At 39.8% G+C, this 18,348-nt stretch overlaps 1 protein-coding gene across 1 annotated transcript in view; it reads right to left on the bottom strand.

The window, feature by feature from the left end:
* The window catches only part of LOC122557223 (proteolipid protein DM beta), a 230,267-nt gene that overhangs the window by 17,055 nt on the left and 194,864 nt on the right, over positions 1 to 18,348 (bottom strand). The window contains exons 4-6 of the mRNA XM_043704677.1: positions 12,767 to 12,920; positions 11,197 to 11,273; positions 2,590 to 2,655 (exon numbers count right to left, since the gene is read on the bottom strand). Coding sequence (XP_043560612.1) covers positions 2,590 to 2,655; positions 11,197 to 11,273; positions 12,767 to 12,920 — 297 coding nt within the window. The remainder of the gene's footprint in view (positions 1 to 2,589; positions 2,656 to 11,196; positions 11,274 to 12,766; positions 12,921 to 18,348) is intronic.

Genomic DNA, 18,348 nt, shown 5'->3' on the forward strand with positions numbered 1-18,348 from the left:
GCTATGTGTGAGCATCGTTAGTTATCAGTCGCAAATCTCCACTGCCAGAAAACCCATAGCATTGTGAGATTGAAGGTATCAGAAATAAATAAATGGTCACCACTGAACTGCTCTTCAAAATGTGTGGTAGCAACACAATGGTGCTGTAGGTGACAGCACTGAAAACCGCAGAGTCTCCTGCTTGTGCAGTGTGATTATTATTGTTGCCCGCGCTCAAATCAACAATTCCTGCACCACTGGATGGGAGCATCATGGAGTCACTGAATTAAGCTGCACAGCAGTCAGTCTGTCGGCCTATTGTGCTGATGCCAGCTCTTTCAAAGACTAAATCTGCTCTCAACTCCCTATAAAGACTTGACATCCTTAACAGGACATTTAACCATTTTCTGTAAAGGTTCAGCTTTATTTACACTATTTTAAAAGTCATTCTCGGCACATGTGCATTGTAGAAAATGTCAGAATGTATTGCCCATTGTTAAGTGGCTTTGTGCAACCTAAAAGGGAGGTGATGGCCTAGTGGTATTATAACTGGACTGTTAATCCAGAGACTGAGGTAGGCACCTGGGTTTGAATCTCACCACGGCAGATGGTGAAATTTTAATTGTATAAAAATCTGAAGTTAGGAGTCTGATGATGACCACAATAAAGTCCATCTGGTTCACTCATGTCCTTTACGGAAGGATACTGCCGTCCTTACCTGGTCTGCCCTACAATGTGACTCCAGACCCACTGCAATGTGGTTGACTCTTAACTGCCCTCTGGATAATTAGGGATGGGCAACAAATGGTGGCCTAGCCAGTGACACCTTCATCCTGTGAATGAATTTAAAAAAAGGCTTGTGGGCCTACTTCAGATGTTATTCCAGAGTCAGTCATCTTGATCTGGGATAAAAGTCACTCCTTTTCTTTATATTTATTAATAAGATGTTAGCTAGAACAGCATTTATTGCCCAGAGAGCAGCTAAGCACTAGCTACAATGCTGTGAGTCTGGAGTTATAGGTAGGGCAGATTTCCCTCCCTCAAGAACGTTGGTTGCCAGAGAAAGGGTCAGATTTCCTCCAGCAAGTAAATTACTGAATCAGTGGGTGTTTTGTTTTTAACAGCAAACCTCAGCTCCATGGCCACTTCAACTGAAAGCCACATACTTCTGGAAATTGAAAAAGAACGCAAGTTTGAATTCTCAAATGTCCATGGCAGGATTAGAACTTGTGTTCTGTGGATTAGCAGCCCTGTTACCAGTGCTAAACCTAGCACCTTTGGAGGAGGGAAGAGGTGGGATGGGGAGCGTGACGTAAGGGGCAAAGGAAATAGATCAGCTACAGGGTACACAAACAGTATGCTGTTAAAATCATGACTCGGAGATGCTGGTGTTGGACTGGGGTGGACAAAGTTCAAAATCACACAACACCAGGTTATAGTCCAACAGGTTTAATTGGAAGCACTAGCTTTCGGAGCGACGCTCCTTCATCAGGTGATTGTGGAGGGCTCGATCGTAACACAGAATTTATAGCAAAAATTTGCAGTGTGATGTAACTGAAATTATACATTGAAGAATTGATTGTCTGTTAAGCCTTTCATCTGTTAGAATACAGTGATAGTTTCACTTCTTTCATGTGTAAATCACAAAACCCTTTTTTTAACAGCTAACCCGAGCGTGCAATTTAAAAAAAAGGGTTTTGTGATTTTTGACTTTTTTCTCAACAACTTTGGTTTTTTTTGCTGTGCCTATATGTCAAACATGAGGAGATCTCTCCAAGCAAGCAAGTTGGAGAAGACTTGCTGTGTCATAGTCATAGGTGTCTAAAACACAGAAAGAAACCCTTTGGACTGTCAAGTCAGCAATGGTTAAAAGACAAGCATCTAACTATTCGAATGCTATTCTCCAATACTTGGCCCATAGCCTTGTATGTCTTGGCATTGCAATTAAAGGAGCTGAATATAAGTTGCCATTTTCTACAACATGTGCAGAACTTAATACCAGTTTTTACTGTGCAACAATAGATCTAAATCATAGTTAAACATATAACCCACTTATGGCCAAGATTCCTCAACAATTCAAGTCATCTAAATGGTTGCCATCCAGATTATGTACAAACACAGGGAAAACTCCAAGTTGCATTTCTCCTCAACAATGCAATGTAGTTTTGCCTAGAAATGTCCTCCTTTAATTCTGAGGTGGTTCAGGTAAAATTTAATGTATATACAATACTGCTGCTTTGAGCATTGCTAGTAAATAAACAGATTGAATGGAGCTCCAGCTGCTTCTCCAGAGGTTGTCTTCTGTGACAGAGAATCAATTATCATATTGTTGAAGTCAATAAGTTTATCCCACAGTCAAAAAAAGCCATCCAGCATCACTATTCACTGCAGTTGTAAATCCAGTTAACGGGGATTTATATCTGTCTCCATTGGAAAATAAATAGCTATTCAGACATTTCCTATCGATTTGACTTCATTCACATTGGAGTTTATGTAGATATTCATGGGCTAAAGCAACACTAATGAGGTGAACTAAGATCTTCATTGTACCGTCAATGAGTAGGTCACGCCATATCTAAAGGCTGACAATGGTCATAGTTTTGTACTCACCATAGCAATGACGGCTGCTCCCGCTCCAGCCAGGGCCACAATGAACAAATGGAATGTCATGTTCAACTAGGAAAAAATAACGAGATGGTATGAGACACTCATTCTGCAGATAGTCAGGAAAGTGAAAATCTAGTGAAAACATAACTGAGCCTGCCCCACTTCTGGCTCATTGAGCAATATCATCAAATATATTTGGCAATATAATCAGCCAATTTAATGAAAGACCCCTCCCATCCTGGCTATACCTCTTTCCCTTCTTATGAGAAAGACTATAATGTTTGTCTTTTTAGCTTTATTTCTTATTTTCCTCACTTGTATTGATACAATGTATATCTGTTACATAGTGTAACTTTCTTATCTTTATTTTCTCTGTTTTTGTGCCTAAGGTATGAACCTAGGTACTTTGTACCTAAGATGGCATTAAGTGCTGACCACATTGTACACTTTTCACAGTGCTCCTGTTCTTTGTAACTTCAGTGCACATGACAATGCATCCAATTCTAATTTTAATTCTTCCATCACGCAGAAGAAACAAAAGTGTGAAAACATGTACCTACAGACTCAAGACCAGTTGCTTCCCCATTAACATCAGACCTCTCAAAGGTGAAAGTTGATCTCTCTCTGCACCTTCTCAGTGACTCGAACATTATATTCTGCATTTTGTTCTAAAAACCCAATGCACTGATGTATGGTATGACCTGCTTGAATAGCATGCAAAACAATGTTTTCATTATATTTCAAAACACGTGACAATAACAAATCTAATCACATCAAATCAAAATTGGCCCGATTTGCTTCATTAAAGGAATCAATGTAGCAGCAACTTAACAATAGGGATGCTATCGAACCATTGTGAGCCAAATCACTTTGTAGAATTTCAATACCCACTTAGCTTTCAAACCCAGACTTATTCTCAACCATTCAAAATATATTTGGTATAGTCTTGACTGTCCTGCTCTTTTGCTGCTAAGCCAGGGTTGATGCCCAGGACGAGGGTTAACTCAGCTGGCTGGACAGTTGGTGAATAACAGAATGAGCTCAATTTCCACACTGGCTAAGTTCACCATAGAAGTCCTGCCCTTGTCCCTCATTCGAGGCAAGGTGATCCTTAGGTTATACTCACCACCAGTCAGCTCTGTCTATTGAGAGAGAGCAGCCCGATGGTTACTTTATTCTTTTGAAGTTAAATCTGTCAGGGTCATCAAGAAACTTGCACTGGCTCAGACTGAACAGTAACACTAACTTCCCATCCCTCTCTCTCATTAACCTCCCCTAACCTTTGGTCATGTGACTCCAGGGTAATGGAACAAAAGTGACATTCCAACAGGTAGGTGCATAATTGCAGGCTCATGTTCATGAGAGACTGGAAGGAAAGAGTGTGTGTGTGAGAAAGTATTTTCAAATGTTTTCTCATCTTACTCACGGAGGTTGTATTTAGAAAAAAAGATGAAAAGCTACTTTTCAGCAGGTATCTTTGATATAAATCAATTTGATAGCAGCCATACAGAAATGTCATGCTGACTTTCATCAAGAATAGATTGCGTGTAGTAGACTCTTTTGAATGGCTTTGACTGGGAAACATTAATGCTTTAGATTTCACTCTACTCATGGACTTGCTCAGTTCACAATTCTTAGTCGATATGTCTATTTACAACTTGCAGAGTGTAAGAAAAGGAATAGGATATTCAGCCCCTTCAAGGCTGTTATGTTAATCAATAAGCTCATGGTTGACTTGCAACCTAACTCCCCAACCAACGCTGTCCCAGTATCCACTAAAACCAAAGCTAACAAAACTATCAAGCACAGTTTTACAATTACCAATTGATTTCTATTAACTGCCACTTGCAGAAGAGAGTTCTGAACATCTATTACAGTTTATTGCATAGAAATAATTCTTATCTTTCTTCCTGTAAGACTGGACTCTAATGTTTATACTTTGCACCTCCTCCCTCGGTCATAGTCCTAAAACCCATTACCTAATGGAAATAGGTATTCTCTGTCTTAGCTGTTCCCTTCCATATCTTGAAAATTAATCAAATTGATTTCTGACATTCTGAAATACACAATTATAAAGCAGTAGTTTGTATAATATTGCCTGTAACTTATCCATTGGATTCCAGGTATCATTCCAGCAAATCTACACTGCACCCCCTATATTGCTAATATATCTTTCCTAATGTGTAGTTCACAAAACCACACACATGTATTGTCTAATCAGAACTCTATGCAGCTGAGTCATGACTTTTAGCCTCTTCTGATCTAATCCTCTCGATATAAAGGTCAGCATTCCATTTGTTTCTATGATTACTTTCTGAATCTTTTCATTACATTGTAATGAACTATGCACACGGACACCCAAATTGCTTTGGTCCCTCTATTACTTTTAGCATTTCATCATTTAGGATATATTCTATCATGTTGAAGTTTAAAGTGGATTATTTTGCTATATTGAAATCCATTTGCCACAATTTTGATCACTTTCCTGAATCTAGCACTTTCTTCATTTTGCTTTGCTTCCAACTGTAATGTGAAGCTAACTAACCTATCTATATGCCATCAGCAAAACTGGATATGTGACTTTCAATCCCGTAATCTAAATTGATAGTAAGTGTGGTGACTACTGAGGTCCCTGCTGATCACCAGTGATTGTGTCACTATCAGTTAAGGTAACTTCCCATGATCTCCACTCCCTGCCACTTAACCAATTTCTTTATCATATACCCAAAGGCTGAGTCAAAGAATTAGGTCTTAAAGGACATAATTTGGAGAGTGTCCTTGAAGGGAGCAAAAACTGCCCAGCAACGTTCTTCTGATATTTGCTACTCCCACCCATTTGGCTATTGTATCTGCACTGGCTCTCCATATGGGCTTAATTGTGAGTGCCATTCTCACGTTTTTTCCTCATAATTCTATATGTTGTTGCTACTCAAATAATCATCTAATATTCTCTTGAATGCTTCAGCTAGAACTTGATTCTACTGCACTTCTAGGCAATGCATTTCAGAACCTAACTAGATTACATTTGTTTCTTTTGCAAATTACTTTAAATCTGTGTCCTATTGTTCTTGACCCTTCCATGAGTACAGTTGCTCTCTAGTTGCTCCATCTAGATGCCTCATGACTTTTGAAACTTCTTTTAAATCTCCTTTCCAAGGAAAACATTCAAACTTTACAATCTTTCTTCATAACTGAAGTTTCTTGCTCCTGGAATCATTCTCATCTACTTCTTCTGTACTGTTTCCAAAGTGTCCACGTCCATCCTGAAGTGTGGTGTCCAAAAACTGTACACAATACTTTGGCTGAGATCTAATTCATGTCTTATGTAAGTTCATCAAATACCTCTGCTTTTTATTTTACACTTTAATTAATAAAGTTATGGAGGTGATGATGTTGGATTGGGGTGGACAAGGTCAGAAGTCACACAACACCAGGTTATAGTTCAAGAGGTTTATTTTAAGATGAAGGGGCAGCGCTCCAAAAGCTTGTGACTTCAAATGAACCTGGTGAACGTGTGACCTTTGACCTTAATTAATAAAACCAAGGACACTGTGTGCTGTATTAATTAATCTCTCCACCTGCTATGCCATCTTTAATGAATTATGGACCTTTACTGCTATGTCTGTCTGCTGTCACACACTCTTTAGTGTAATAACCTTTATTTTGTACTCTCCATGTTATTTGGACCAACCTATGTCATTTTGCACTTCTCCACATTGAAAGTCACCCATTTGACCAACCTGTCTTCTCCACCAACTTGCCAATGCCCTATGAAGTTCTACGCATCCCCCTCAAAGTTAACAATGTTCCCAACTTTTGTATCATCCACAAATTTTGTAGTTATTTTCTTTACACCAAGATCTAGGTCAGTGATATGTATCAGGGGAAAAAAAATTGACCCCTGGGAATTCCACTGCAGACTATTATTCTGTTTCTTATCACTCCTATAGCCAATTTTGTATCCTTGTTGCTATTGACACTCTAAAAGATTGAGTACTAACTTTGCTAATCCATCTGTACATTACACTGTATCAAATACCATCTGGAAATCCATATACAAAACCTAAACAGCACTGGGGTCATCAAACCTCTCTCTTACCTCTAGCAAGTTAATTAAACACGATTTTCCCTTAGGAAATTCCTGCTGGTTCTCTCTAAGTAATTTGCATTTGTCAATATGACTATTAATTCCATCCAAAATTATTGATTGTAGAAGTTTCCCTACCATCAAAGTTGAACTTATTAACAATAATTGCCTTACCAACTCTTGTGAAAAATGAGCGATGTTTGTAGATCTCTAGGCTTTGACGCCATTTCTGAAACTAAAGAAATCTGAAAAATTATGACCAATACCTCTGCAATTCCCACATTCACTTACTTCAGTATCCTGGAATGCATCTCATCTGCCCAGGTGCCTTGGTAACTTTTCATACTATCCATTACCCTTTTGTTACCAATTCTGAACATTTTTAGTGACAGATGTTCCTCCTCTATATAACATTTGCTTCTTTGATAAAGACAGATGCAATCTATTCAATTAATACCTCAGCCATGCCTCTTGTTTCTATGTTTCAGTCTCCTTTTTGGTCTCTGATTGGTATTATGGACCAGGCCAGATTCCGTTAAACCATTTCAAGATAGCCCACCCTAACTTTGCAAGTTGTTTTAAGCAGGTGTTAGGTGGATTTTCCAGGAGCGATGCAGTTGGCCAAACCACTTAGTTTTAAACAAAACAGGATTTAATTACAAGATTACCGAAAGCAACACAAACAAAAGAGAACAAAATACCAAATTAGATTAGGTTACTTTACAGTGTGGAAACAGGCCCTTCGGCCCAACAAGTCCACACCGACCCACAAACCACCCATACCCCTACATTTACCCCTTACCTAACACTACGGACAATTTAGCATGGCCAATTCACCTGACCTGCACATCTTTGGACTGTGGGAGGAAACCCACTCAGACATAGGGAGAATGTGCAAACTCCACACAGTCAGTTGCCTGAGGCGGGAATTGAACCCGGGTCTCTGGCGCTGTGAGGCAGCAGTGCTAACCACTGTGCCACCGTGCCGCCCAAATAACTTAACCTATCTGAAAACCCAACAGATTATACCAATTTGAGGATGCTGTTCCTAATACTTGCAACAATCCATATAAACACTCCTTGGCACAAAAGGTAGAATCAAACACAGGGTCTTACAGAAGAGAAGTCAGAGAGAGGGAGTGTCAGCATGGACCTGCTTCTTTGGGTCCAGCAGCTTCATAATTGTCCAACTGCATTCATTGAATGGCCAGACCAAACCAAACCGGAGAAAATCTGAGCTGGAAGAACTGACCACTCCCCTTTCATTGTACAAATATTTTTTTTTAAACTTGAAAGCCTTTTTTCTGGAGGCAGTATCTGTTGGCTATAATCAAATTGGCCCTAAAACCCTTCAAACTTATACTTTTTCAAGTCTCTGTCTTTTATGACATCTCTGAAAGAAAAAGCCAAGGACACCATGACCTTGTTAAAGGAGCATCATCATTACAATGGCCTTATTCCTCCTTTACCAAATGTTTCCAAACTATGTGCTTCTACAATCATTTTGGATTCCCTTTTATTTTAATTGCCGGTTTCTTCTCATAATTCCTCTTTGCGTTTGCTATTTGTTCTTTATCTCCCTTGCAAAGGCGGGTGGCATGGTAGCACAGTGGTTAGCACTGCTGCCTCACAGCGCCAGAGCTCCGGGTTCAATTCCCGCCTCAGGCGACTGACTGTGTGGAGTTTGCACATTCTCCCCGTGTCTGCGTGGGTTTTCTCCCACAGTCCAAAGATGTGCAGGTTAGGTGAATTGGCCATGTTAAATTGCCCGTAGTGTTAGGTGAAGGAGTAAATGTAGGGGAATGGGGCTGGGTGGGTTGTGGGTCGGTGTGGACTTGTTGGGCTGAAGGGCCTGTTTCCACACTGTAAGTAATCTAAAGAATATACTGTATTCTTTAACCTGTCATTAACATCTTTCTTCTCCCTTTTCTTAATTTCGATCTCCTTTTACATCCAAGGAGCTCTATATTTATTTGCCCTAAAGTTCTCTTTTAAAGGAATTTACCTTGGCTGTGCCCAAAACATCTCCTATTTGAGCGCAACTTTTCCCACCAATCTTTGGGTTCTGTCTATCCAGTCCAACTGGTTTTGCCCCATGGAAGTCAATTCTCCTATAGTTAATTATTCTTCCTCTGGATTGTTTATTGTTGTTTTCCATTGTCTTCTGAAAGCTTACGATATATTCATCAGTATCCCCAAAATGTTCTCCCACTGACATGTTCTACTTGTCCACTCCATTGCAAAAAAAAAACAGGTTGAGCAGTGCCGCTTTCCAGATAGGCTTGGTCACATTTCCACCATGGAAAATTCTCCAGAGTACAACCTCAGAATACTTACCCCTCTTTGTCCTTTAAACTATCACCTACCATACCTACACTAATTTTGGAAAATTAAAGTGCCTCATTCTAATTAATCTCTAATGTTTGTGCTTCTCTAAGTAGTTCCTTGCAATTTGTTACTCTACATCCCTCTCAGTGGCTGGTCATCGATAGAGTACAACATACAATTTAATTGCACCTGTTTTGTTCCTAGGCTCTATCCAAATCAATTCTGTATTTGACCCTCTGAAACATTCGCATTTTTCAGCAGCAAGATCCTCTCCTTAGACATTATTGTCACCTCTTTCATTTTCTTTCTTCTCTGCTTACACTGTGACCAAGAATGACCACAAATTTCTGCTCTCATGTCATTGTTATATCCATAACATCATAATTCCATTTAGCAATCTGCACCTGTAACTTTCCCAGTTTTATTTATTATATTCTATAAATTCATATCGACGCATTGCGAATATGATTTATAATGTTTAATTTCTCCCTTATTCCAGTTTCACCTGTTAACTTACCATTCTCTATTCAAGTTTCTCACAGAATCTGAAGTGGCTTAAATTCCCAATCATTTCAAGTTAAAGAAAGGTCTGCAGCTTTCATTAAAGGTAAAAGGAAATACTAGCTGCTGAAGTTAATTGAATAGCAGTGTTGCTTCAAGAGAAGATATTAATCATCTATCTGTACATTTGCAAAAGGCTCCATTGCTTAGATGTCCCAAGGTCTGACTGCTGAGCATGTTATGAATGCTTTGACTGAGTTTCTCAACATACAGAACCACTTGTCTCAACAGAGATTGATCTTCATAATTTGGTTTATTGTTTAAAAGATCACTTGAATGGTTATCTGCCTTTCAGGTGGTCAGTAAAACAGATTTGTCATTGTTATTACAAGAAATTGAACAATTCATTGATGATTAATTGATTGATTGTCACGTGTACTGAAGTACAGTGAAAGGCTTTGTTTATGAGCAGTACAAGCAGATCATAGTAAGTGAGGGTATACAGATCAAAAAGACTTGACAGAGGCACACAGATTACATTGCAGAAAGCATGCGCTAGGCGCAATCGGCATTAGCATGATCAGCATTATTTGAGGCTAGAGAGTCCATTCATCAGTCTAATAACGGCCGGGAAGGAGCTGTTCCTGAACCTGCTGGTGCATGCATTCAGGCTTCAGTATTATCTGCCTAACAGAAGAGTTCATGGGAATTATACTTCTATGAATTGACTTTATGGAGGAGTTTTTCATTATGAAGCACATTTGAGTGAGAGCTCCATTAGGTTATGAGACATTTTTGAATCTGCACTTGTGTGGCTCCTGATATCTGTCTATATTGTGTCAATATTATATAATAGAGAATATATGGAGAATGTACAATGACATAGATGTAACATGAGGGAAGTCAGGGACAATGGAGGGGGAATAGGAATTAAGTGGGACTAGGGAGGAATGAGGGGTGGAATGGAAGGGGCATTGGCACATGGAGTGTCAGGTATTATGGGTGATGAAGACAAGAAAGCCTACCAGCTTTTAATTCAACTGCATTAAAGTCTCAAAGAAGTGAGATGGGCCTATTAACTTGTCCATTTTGGCTCTCGCATGTTTCTGTTGTTGCTCTCAAACTACCTCCATAAGAGACAGGTCTGACTCTATCCTTCCTTGGTCTTTCCAGGACAAAAATGGCATACTGTGGATATTTTAAAGGAGGGGAGTGGACTAAGTCAAGACATTCCTGCCCTAAACATCCCAGTGCTTTGACAAAAATCCCAGCTTAGCCCAGAGCTATCTCTCAAAATTGGACATGGAGCAACCTTGACAGATATGTAATCCAGAGTAAAATGCCTTACACTTGGTTTAGGCCATGCTAGTAATGTAAACATCCAAGCCCATGTAACAGAGTCGAAATGTGAACATTGCTGCCTGGTGGCCAGAGCACACAACTGCATTGATGGCTAATTTCAGTGGAAAACAAAAGTGTGATGAACAATCAGAACAGGAAATGAACTTTCTGGAAGCTTGCAAAGCCAAAGTCCCATGATTTTTTAAAATTTTTTATCTGCAGTAATATGAAATGGTACAGCCAAAATCCCTAAATATACATCAATGATCAAGCAGTTCATGCATACGGAATTTTCAGCAGAATTCAATTCTGCAAGTCAGTACCCCAGTCTACAAACTCAGAACTTGACTTACATCATTAGATTGACAAAGTTTGCTGAAGTTCTCATTCAAAGTGCAGACCATCTTCTGCTCATGAATAGGCACAATACCTGAAACAGAAAGCTCTGTTAATCAACCATGGTTAAGAATCCACAGCCATCCTACAGATTTTCAGCAACTTCTGATCTGTGTCACTGATTCCAATTGCTCTGGTAAGCCTTCTAGCTATCAATTATTGATCTGTGCCCACAGGGAATTCACAAACAATTGTCTGATTACCTCAAACCTTCGGACATTAGGGGAGAAAAAGAAAAACGAATAAAGAAAACTTGCTTTTAGACAGAGTCTTTCACAAACTTCCCCTGAAGCACTTTATAGCAAACCTCAAGTGTAATCACCTTTGTAATACAGGAAAGAGGATTCACGGACAGAGAATTCTCACCTACAGCTATGCCAGAATAACCAGATAACCTGTTTCTCTGATGTCAATTAAGGGTCAAATATTATCCAGATGACCAGGAATAAATCCTTCACTCTTTCTCAACAATTCATTTTTTGCAATATCTTTTCCATCATCTCATTTGAATGCCTCATTCTAAGGATGGCAGCAATAGTTTGCTACTACAACAGAGGGGCAATCTTAAAGTTTTGTGCTCAAGACATAGAATTAGGTGTTGAACCCACAGTCAGAGGTTAAACCAGGTTTACTAAATAAGACACAGTTGACCAAGGAAAGGAAAAAATACTTGCAGTTATATTGTACTCTTTTTAGGCCTCCAGACATCCTAACGAGCTTTGCTTTTGTAGCATTGTCCCTGCTGTGTGATGTGGAAAATACAGCACTTACCACACAGCAAGTTCACACAAAATAAAGTGAGATAATGGCTATTAGATTAGATTTCCTACATTGTGTGGAAACAGGCTATTTGGCCTAACAGGTCCACACCGACCCACCAAACAATAACCCATTCAAATGCATTTCCTGACATTTTTGCTCCTGACTAATGCACCTAACACTATGGGCAATTTAGCTTGGCCAATTCACCTAACCTGCATACCTTTGAACTATGGGAGGAAACCAGAGCACCCAGAGGAAGCCCACGCAGACACGGGGAGAATGTGCAAACTCTACACAGACAGTCCCCCAAGGCTAGAGTCAAATCTGGGTCCCTGACAATGTGAGGAAGCAGTGCTAACCACTGGGCCACTGTGCCGCCCTTTATGGCTGGAAGATCTGTATTAATAATGTTGATTGCTTGATATATATTGACCAGGACGGGCAGAGAACTGCCTTGCACTTCTTTGAAATATTATCACATGGTTTTTTACATCCACCTGAGAAGGCAAATCAAATCACAACTCAATGAGTTGTCAGAAGGTTGGCATTGCTAACTGAGCACTTCTACCCCAGGAAGTGTCAGAATGAGTTTTATGTTCAAGGCTCTGGATTGAGATCTGCTGACTCAGAGGCTCCAGACAAATGGAGCCCCAGGAAGTGATCACTGAAAGCCGAGTGAAGAGAAAAGAAAAATGACCCATCACATTGAACAGTAAAGCTGCTTCCATCTTCTTATTCTATCACTCCGCACAAGCAGTGACGTACCAAACTGACGGAGGTCAAAGCAGAGATCAGTGGACTCCATGATGGTGACATTCTGGCAGAGTGTCCAGATGTTGAAGTACATGAAGACAGGCAGTGAGGTGAAGGCTGTCACTCCCAACCAAGCCAGCATGAAGATGTAAGTCAGCATGATAAACTGAAACAGAAAATAGTCACTTTTAGGACTACTGAGCAACTGACTTTGCAGGGATCTAGCAATAGAGGGTGAAATAGGTAGGCCTTGTCTTTTTCATTGTTTAGTGATTCCTATGTTCCAAACACCTCCACTGGAACCAACAAGTTCTCAGAAGGTGAATGCTTCTACCTGCTCTGCAGGAATTGACCCTTCTAACACTGTTTTGCTTTTTTCAGTTTGGTGCAAGCATGGCACAGAAATTTGCACCTATACATAAATATCCCAAGGATTAATTTCCTAAATTACAAATACAGATTACATGTTTTAATAACTTGCTCTGATTAATCTTTCTCATTGAATTGTCCTTTCCTTTGCAAATGAAACAACAATCAGTCAGTTGAAGTGGAATTATGAACATACTCCATGACTGAATTTAGTTCTCACATCTGTGAAATTCTGAAAGTAATGACTTGTGCAGCTATCCACATGGGAGGCCATAATACTGAAGGAGACTAAATGATCATTGACAATGTGTTTCCTCAATTACAGAAAGGGGAGGTGATGGCCCAGTGGTACTATTACTAAAACTTAGGTAATGTTCTGGAGCCTCAGGCTCAAATCCCAGCATGGCAGATGGTGGAGTCTGAATTCAATAAAAATCTAGAATTACGAATCTAATGATGACCATGAATTCATTGTCAATTTTCGGAAAAACCCATATGGTTCACTAATGTTCTTTAGGGAAGGAAACTGCTGTCCTTCCCCGGACTGGCCTAGATGTGACTCCAGATCCACAGAAATGTGGTTGACTCCTACTTGCCAACGGGCAATAAATACTGGCCTGGCCAGTGATGCCCTCATTCCATGAATGAATGAATAAAAAAGAAAATCACAGCTAGGAAGGAGATTCATTGTGCCTGTGCTGCACTTTAAGTGGCACTAGCTACATATATCTGATTTCCCACACCTCTCTGGCCATCATTCTTTAATATTCTTCTTTCTATAACAGTTATCCAATTTCCTTTTCAATTAATTGAGTAATTTCATAGTATTTCATTAGGGTAATGAAACCAGTCAACTGTTTGATATCAATCAATGATTGAAAATCTATTAATGTCAGCCTTGAATGACCCAGCCCTCTGTGGTAATCAATTCCATAGATTCATAACCTACAGAGAGAAGAAATTCCATTTTGACTCTATATTAAGTGGGTGACCTTTTATTCTGAGATTATGCCCTGTGGTCCTGAACTGTCCTACTCTCCACATCTACCCTGTCAAACCCCCTCACCATCCTGTGTGTCTCATTTCTAATTCTTCTAAATTCCGACAGATACAGGCCCAATTTACTCAACCTCTCCTCCGTCTAATTGGTGTTAGGAATTTAGTGGTGGAGGCAGAAACATCCACCTCTTTTAAAAGTTAGCATGATCTGCAGCTGAAATGCTGTAACCTGTGGGACTATGCAGCAAGTGCAGGAGGTTGAGATTAGAATGGGTGGCTTGTTGTTCGCTCTTTTACTGACTGCAACAGACACAATGGTTTGAATAGCCCCTTTTTTGTGCTGCAATTGTCTGTGGTTCCACAGTTGCTCACATTTTGAAGGACAAGCTGGTAAATTTAAGAGATAAACATTTCACAATTCAATTAGCATAAATCGCTATTTTATGTTATATTCACAGTTACATATTGTATTCCTCTTCCTAATGCATTGCAGTCTGTGAAGCTCTGCCTCCAGCTTAACAGCCCTGTGTGGAAGTTCCTCAAGGTGCAGGAACTTACTACAAATGTCTTAGGTCATATTAATGTCCATGAGCTCCCACTTATCGCAGTCTGCAACATATCACCAGTTGTATGAAGTTTGTTTCCAAGCTCTTAAAATGTATAACCATCTCAATTTTATCCAATAGAATTTATTATATTCCTACCTCAACATTCTTTCTGTTGTATTGTTTATTTTTAATTCAAATATTTTATCCAGAATTTCACCACTTAGCAAATGGGCTTTTTTTTTTGGCTCAGCTAGTCTTTATGCTCAAAATTAACTACTTCCCTCCTCTCTTCATCTTATCCTATCAGCACATCCTTCCATTCCTTTACCTTTTATGTGCATGTCTCATTTCCTCTTAAGGGCAACGAAGCAATTTTACTCAACTGCTCCGTATGCTAGCCACTCTCTGAAGCAAACTAAAAGTTTCTCCAGAACTTTAATGAATTTGATTCCCGTTTCCTACACAGGATGCTTCTCATCCTGAGGAGGAATATTTGTGCAGGTACTATAATCTCTAGAGCATTACTCTAAATCATTCTGCCAGGTTGCTTCTCACAACATAATTACTGTTCAGACTCCATCCTTAAAGACTCATATTTTTAGAATCTGTGTTGTTTCGAAATATTTCTTTCATGCTTATACCATCAAGCACCTTCATAATTTTAAACATGTCTACTCATATACCCATCAGCTTTTCATTTTTATAGCAAACAGCTCAAGGCTGTTCAGCCTTTCCTGATAGTTATAACCTCGCAGCTCCCTAACATTGCATGTCACAGGCTGTACATAAATCATTTGTTGAAACGTTCACTATAAACATCAGTTTAAGAAGTCAGAGAAACAGAATCATAATAAAAATCCAGTTCACATCTGCTCTTAGCTAATGAAGAAGAAACTGATTTCTCACCTTAAACCAATCCCTATTCCCTTTCGTTTGGAATGTAAGTAGTCATGTACCAAATGGGTTTTTTTTTGACCATTGCTAATAGGGTAATCTGGCAGAGGAAATTGTCCAATCATTCAAAAACTTCCTGGAAGGAATTGAAAACTGGTTCTGTCTTGCTCCACCAGAGTACCATCCATAAAAAGACTCAGCTGAATGGAGCAATACTACCTGCCACTTTGATGCAATTTTGCAGAAGAGGACATTGCAACAATGGAGAAAGGGCAGAAAAGACTTAGAAGAATGTAACAATCATTGTGAGAATGCAAATACCTGGCATTTTGACACAACATAACTAACTGCTTCCATTCCCTTGATTCCACTGCCTAACAAAAACTTTATCAATCTCAGATTTTACATTTACAATTGGCCTAACCTCTAAAATATATTTTGGGGGAGAAAGTTCCAGATTGCCGTTACTATGTGTTGTCCCAGTGAAAGATCCAGCCTTTATTTTAGTGTTGTTTCTCCCTGTCCTGAACACTCTGAACAGAGGAAATTTCTTTCCATCACTTTTAACCACTGTCAGCATTCCAATTGGTTCATTCTTCTATAGATTGTAGAGATACCATTACACATTTCTTGAGCAGGTGAGACTCAAATCTGGGCCTCCTGATCCAGAGTTAGTGACACTACCACAGCACCAAGAAAGCTGTGCACACATTTTCATTGACCCTTTAGAGTTGCTATTTCACACCTCTGGAGCAAGTGCAGCTTAAACCCTGGTCTCCTGGCTCAGAGGTACTGGCACTACCACTGTGGCACGTGACCCCCTACTTTAATTGTTTATACACAATGGAAGATTAGCTGACCTTAATGGAACCCATCTTCACAATTTGATTCACTGTACACACTTCTGAACTCAACATTGGTTTCAACAATTTCAAAGCATAACAACCACTTGCTCCTTTCCAGATTGCAACCATTGGCAATTCTTTTGTTGGTGCTATTTAAACCTCCCCAAGACTCATCTCTTACTTTTTGATTCAATCTGTAGAAGAGTCGTACCAGACTTGAAATATTAACCCTGTTGTGGTGCTGGAAAAACACAGCCGGTCAGGCAGCATTCGAGGAGCAACAGAGACGACATTTCGAGCATACACTCTTGATCAGAAATCTCCAGAGGTCAGGATCTCCAGCATCTGCAGTCCTCACTTTCTCCACATTAACTCTGCTGTCTAATGTTGCCAGACCTTCTGAGCTTTTTCCAGGATTTTCTTTGTTAGTTTCATATTTTCAGCATCTTACAGTATTTTGCCTGGATTCATCTCTAATAACTTGTCCCTTTCTGAGTGAGCCTAGAATATAGGGCACAGTTTAAAATACAAACATCTGAGTCTGGAATAAGAGTAGGCCCCTTTGAAACTGCTTCATTATTCAATAGGATAATGGCTAATCTGTTTGTGCTGTGAAATCCTCATTTCCATCTACTCCCAATATGACAGCCAATAACAAATCAAATACAGAATTTACTGGAAGCCCCTTTGGACAATGAAATGTTAAAATATTAATCTAATTTCCATGTGCTTATGGTTGTATTTAAGGAGGCTTGATGCATACATAATGAAAAAGTGAGTAAAAACACTTGGGGACACAGAATAAGATAACATAGTGTGTGGGGGACGTAATTACCAACAGAGATCAGTTGAGATGACTGTCTTACTACTCTGCTGTGAATTCAGTGACGAAGGTTAGTTGAGCTACTGCGCTGGTACTGGCACAAACCTTTCAGCTGGGAAGTTGAAACTTTATTGCTGGAACAGCACAGCAGGTCAGGCAGCATCCAGGGAACAGGAGATTCGACGTTTCGGGCACAGGCCCTTCTTCAGGAATGAGCAGAGAGTGTTCAGCAGGAGAAGATAAAAGGTAGGGAGGAGGGACTTGGAGGAGGGGTGTTGGAAATGTGATAGGTGGAAAGAGGTCAAGGTGAGGGTGATAATTAGGGATAGTCAACACAGTTTTGTGAAGGGCAGGTCGTGCCTCGCAAAGCTTATTGAGATGGTTGAGAAGATGAATGAGGGTATAGTGGTTGATGTGGTGTACATGGATTTCAGTAAAGCGTTTGATAAGGTTCCCCATGGTAAGCTGTTGCAGTAAATATGGAGGTATGGGATTGAGGGTGATTTAGTGGTATGAATCAGAAATTGGTTAGCTGAAAGAAGACAGAGAGTGGTGGTGGCAAATGTTCATCCTGGTGTTCAGTTATTAGTGGTATACCATAAGGATCTGTTTAGGGGCCACTGCTGTTTGTCATTTTTATACATGACCTGGATGATGGCGTAGAAGGATGGGTTAGTAAATTTACAAATGACTCTAAGGTCGGTCGAGCTGTGGACAGTGCTGAAGGATATTGCTGCTTACAGAGGGACATAGATAAGCTGCAGAGTTGGGCTGAAAGGTGGCAAATGGAGTTTAATGCAGAAAAGTGTGAGGTGATTCATTTTGGAAGAAGTAACAGTAATACAGAGTACTGGGGTAATGGTAAGGTTCTTGCAGTGTGGATGAGCAGAAAGATCTCCGTGTCCATGTACATAGATCCCTGAAAGTTGCCACCCAGGTTAATAGGATTGTTAAGAAGGCATATGAACCATGGGGTTATGTTGCAGCTGTAGGAAACTATGGTGTGGCCGCACTTGGAGTATTGCGTACAGTTCTGGTTACCACATTATAGGAAGGATGTGTAAGTTTTGGAAAAGATGCAGAGGAGATTTATGAGGATATTGTCTGGTATGGAAG

Source organism: Chiloscyllium plagiosum, chromosome 2, assembly GCF_004010195.1.
Source record: "Chiloscyllium plagiosum isolate BGI_BamShark_2017 chromosome 2, ASM401019v2, whole genome shotgun sequence".
NCBI lineage: Eukaryota > Metazoa > Chordata > Chondrichthyes > Orectolobiformes > Hemiscylliidae > Chiloscyllium > Chiloscyllium plagiosum.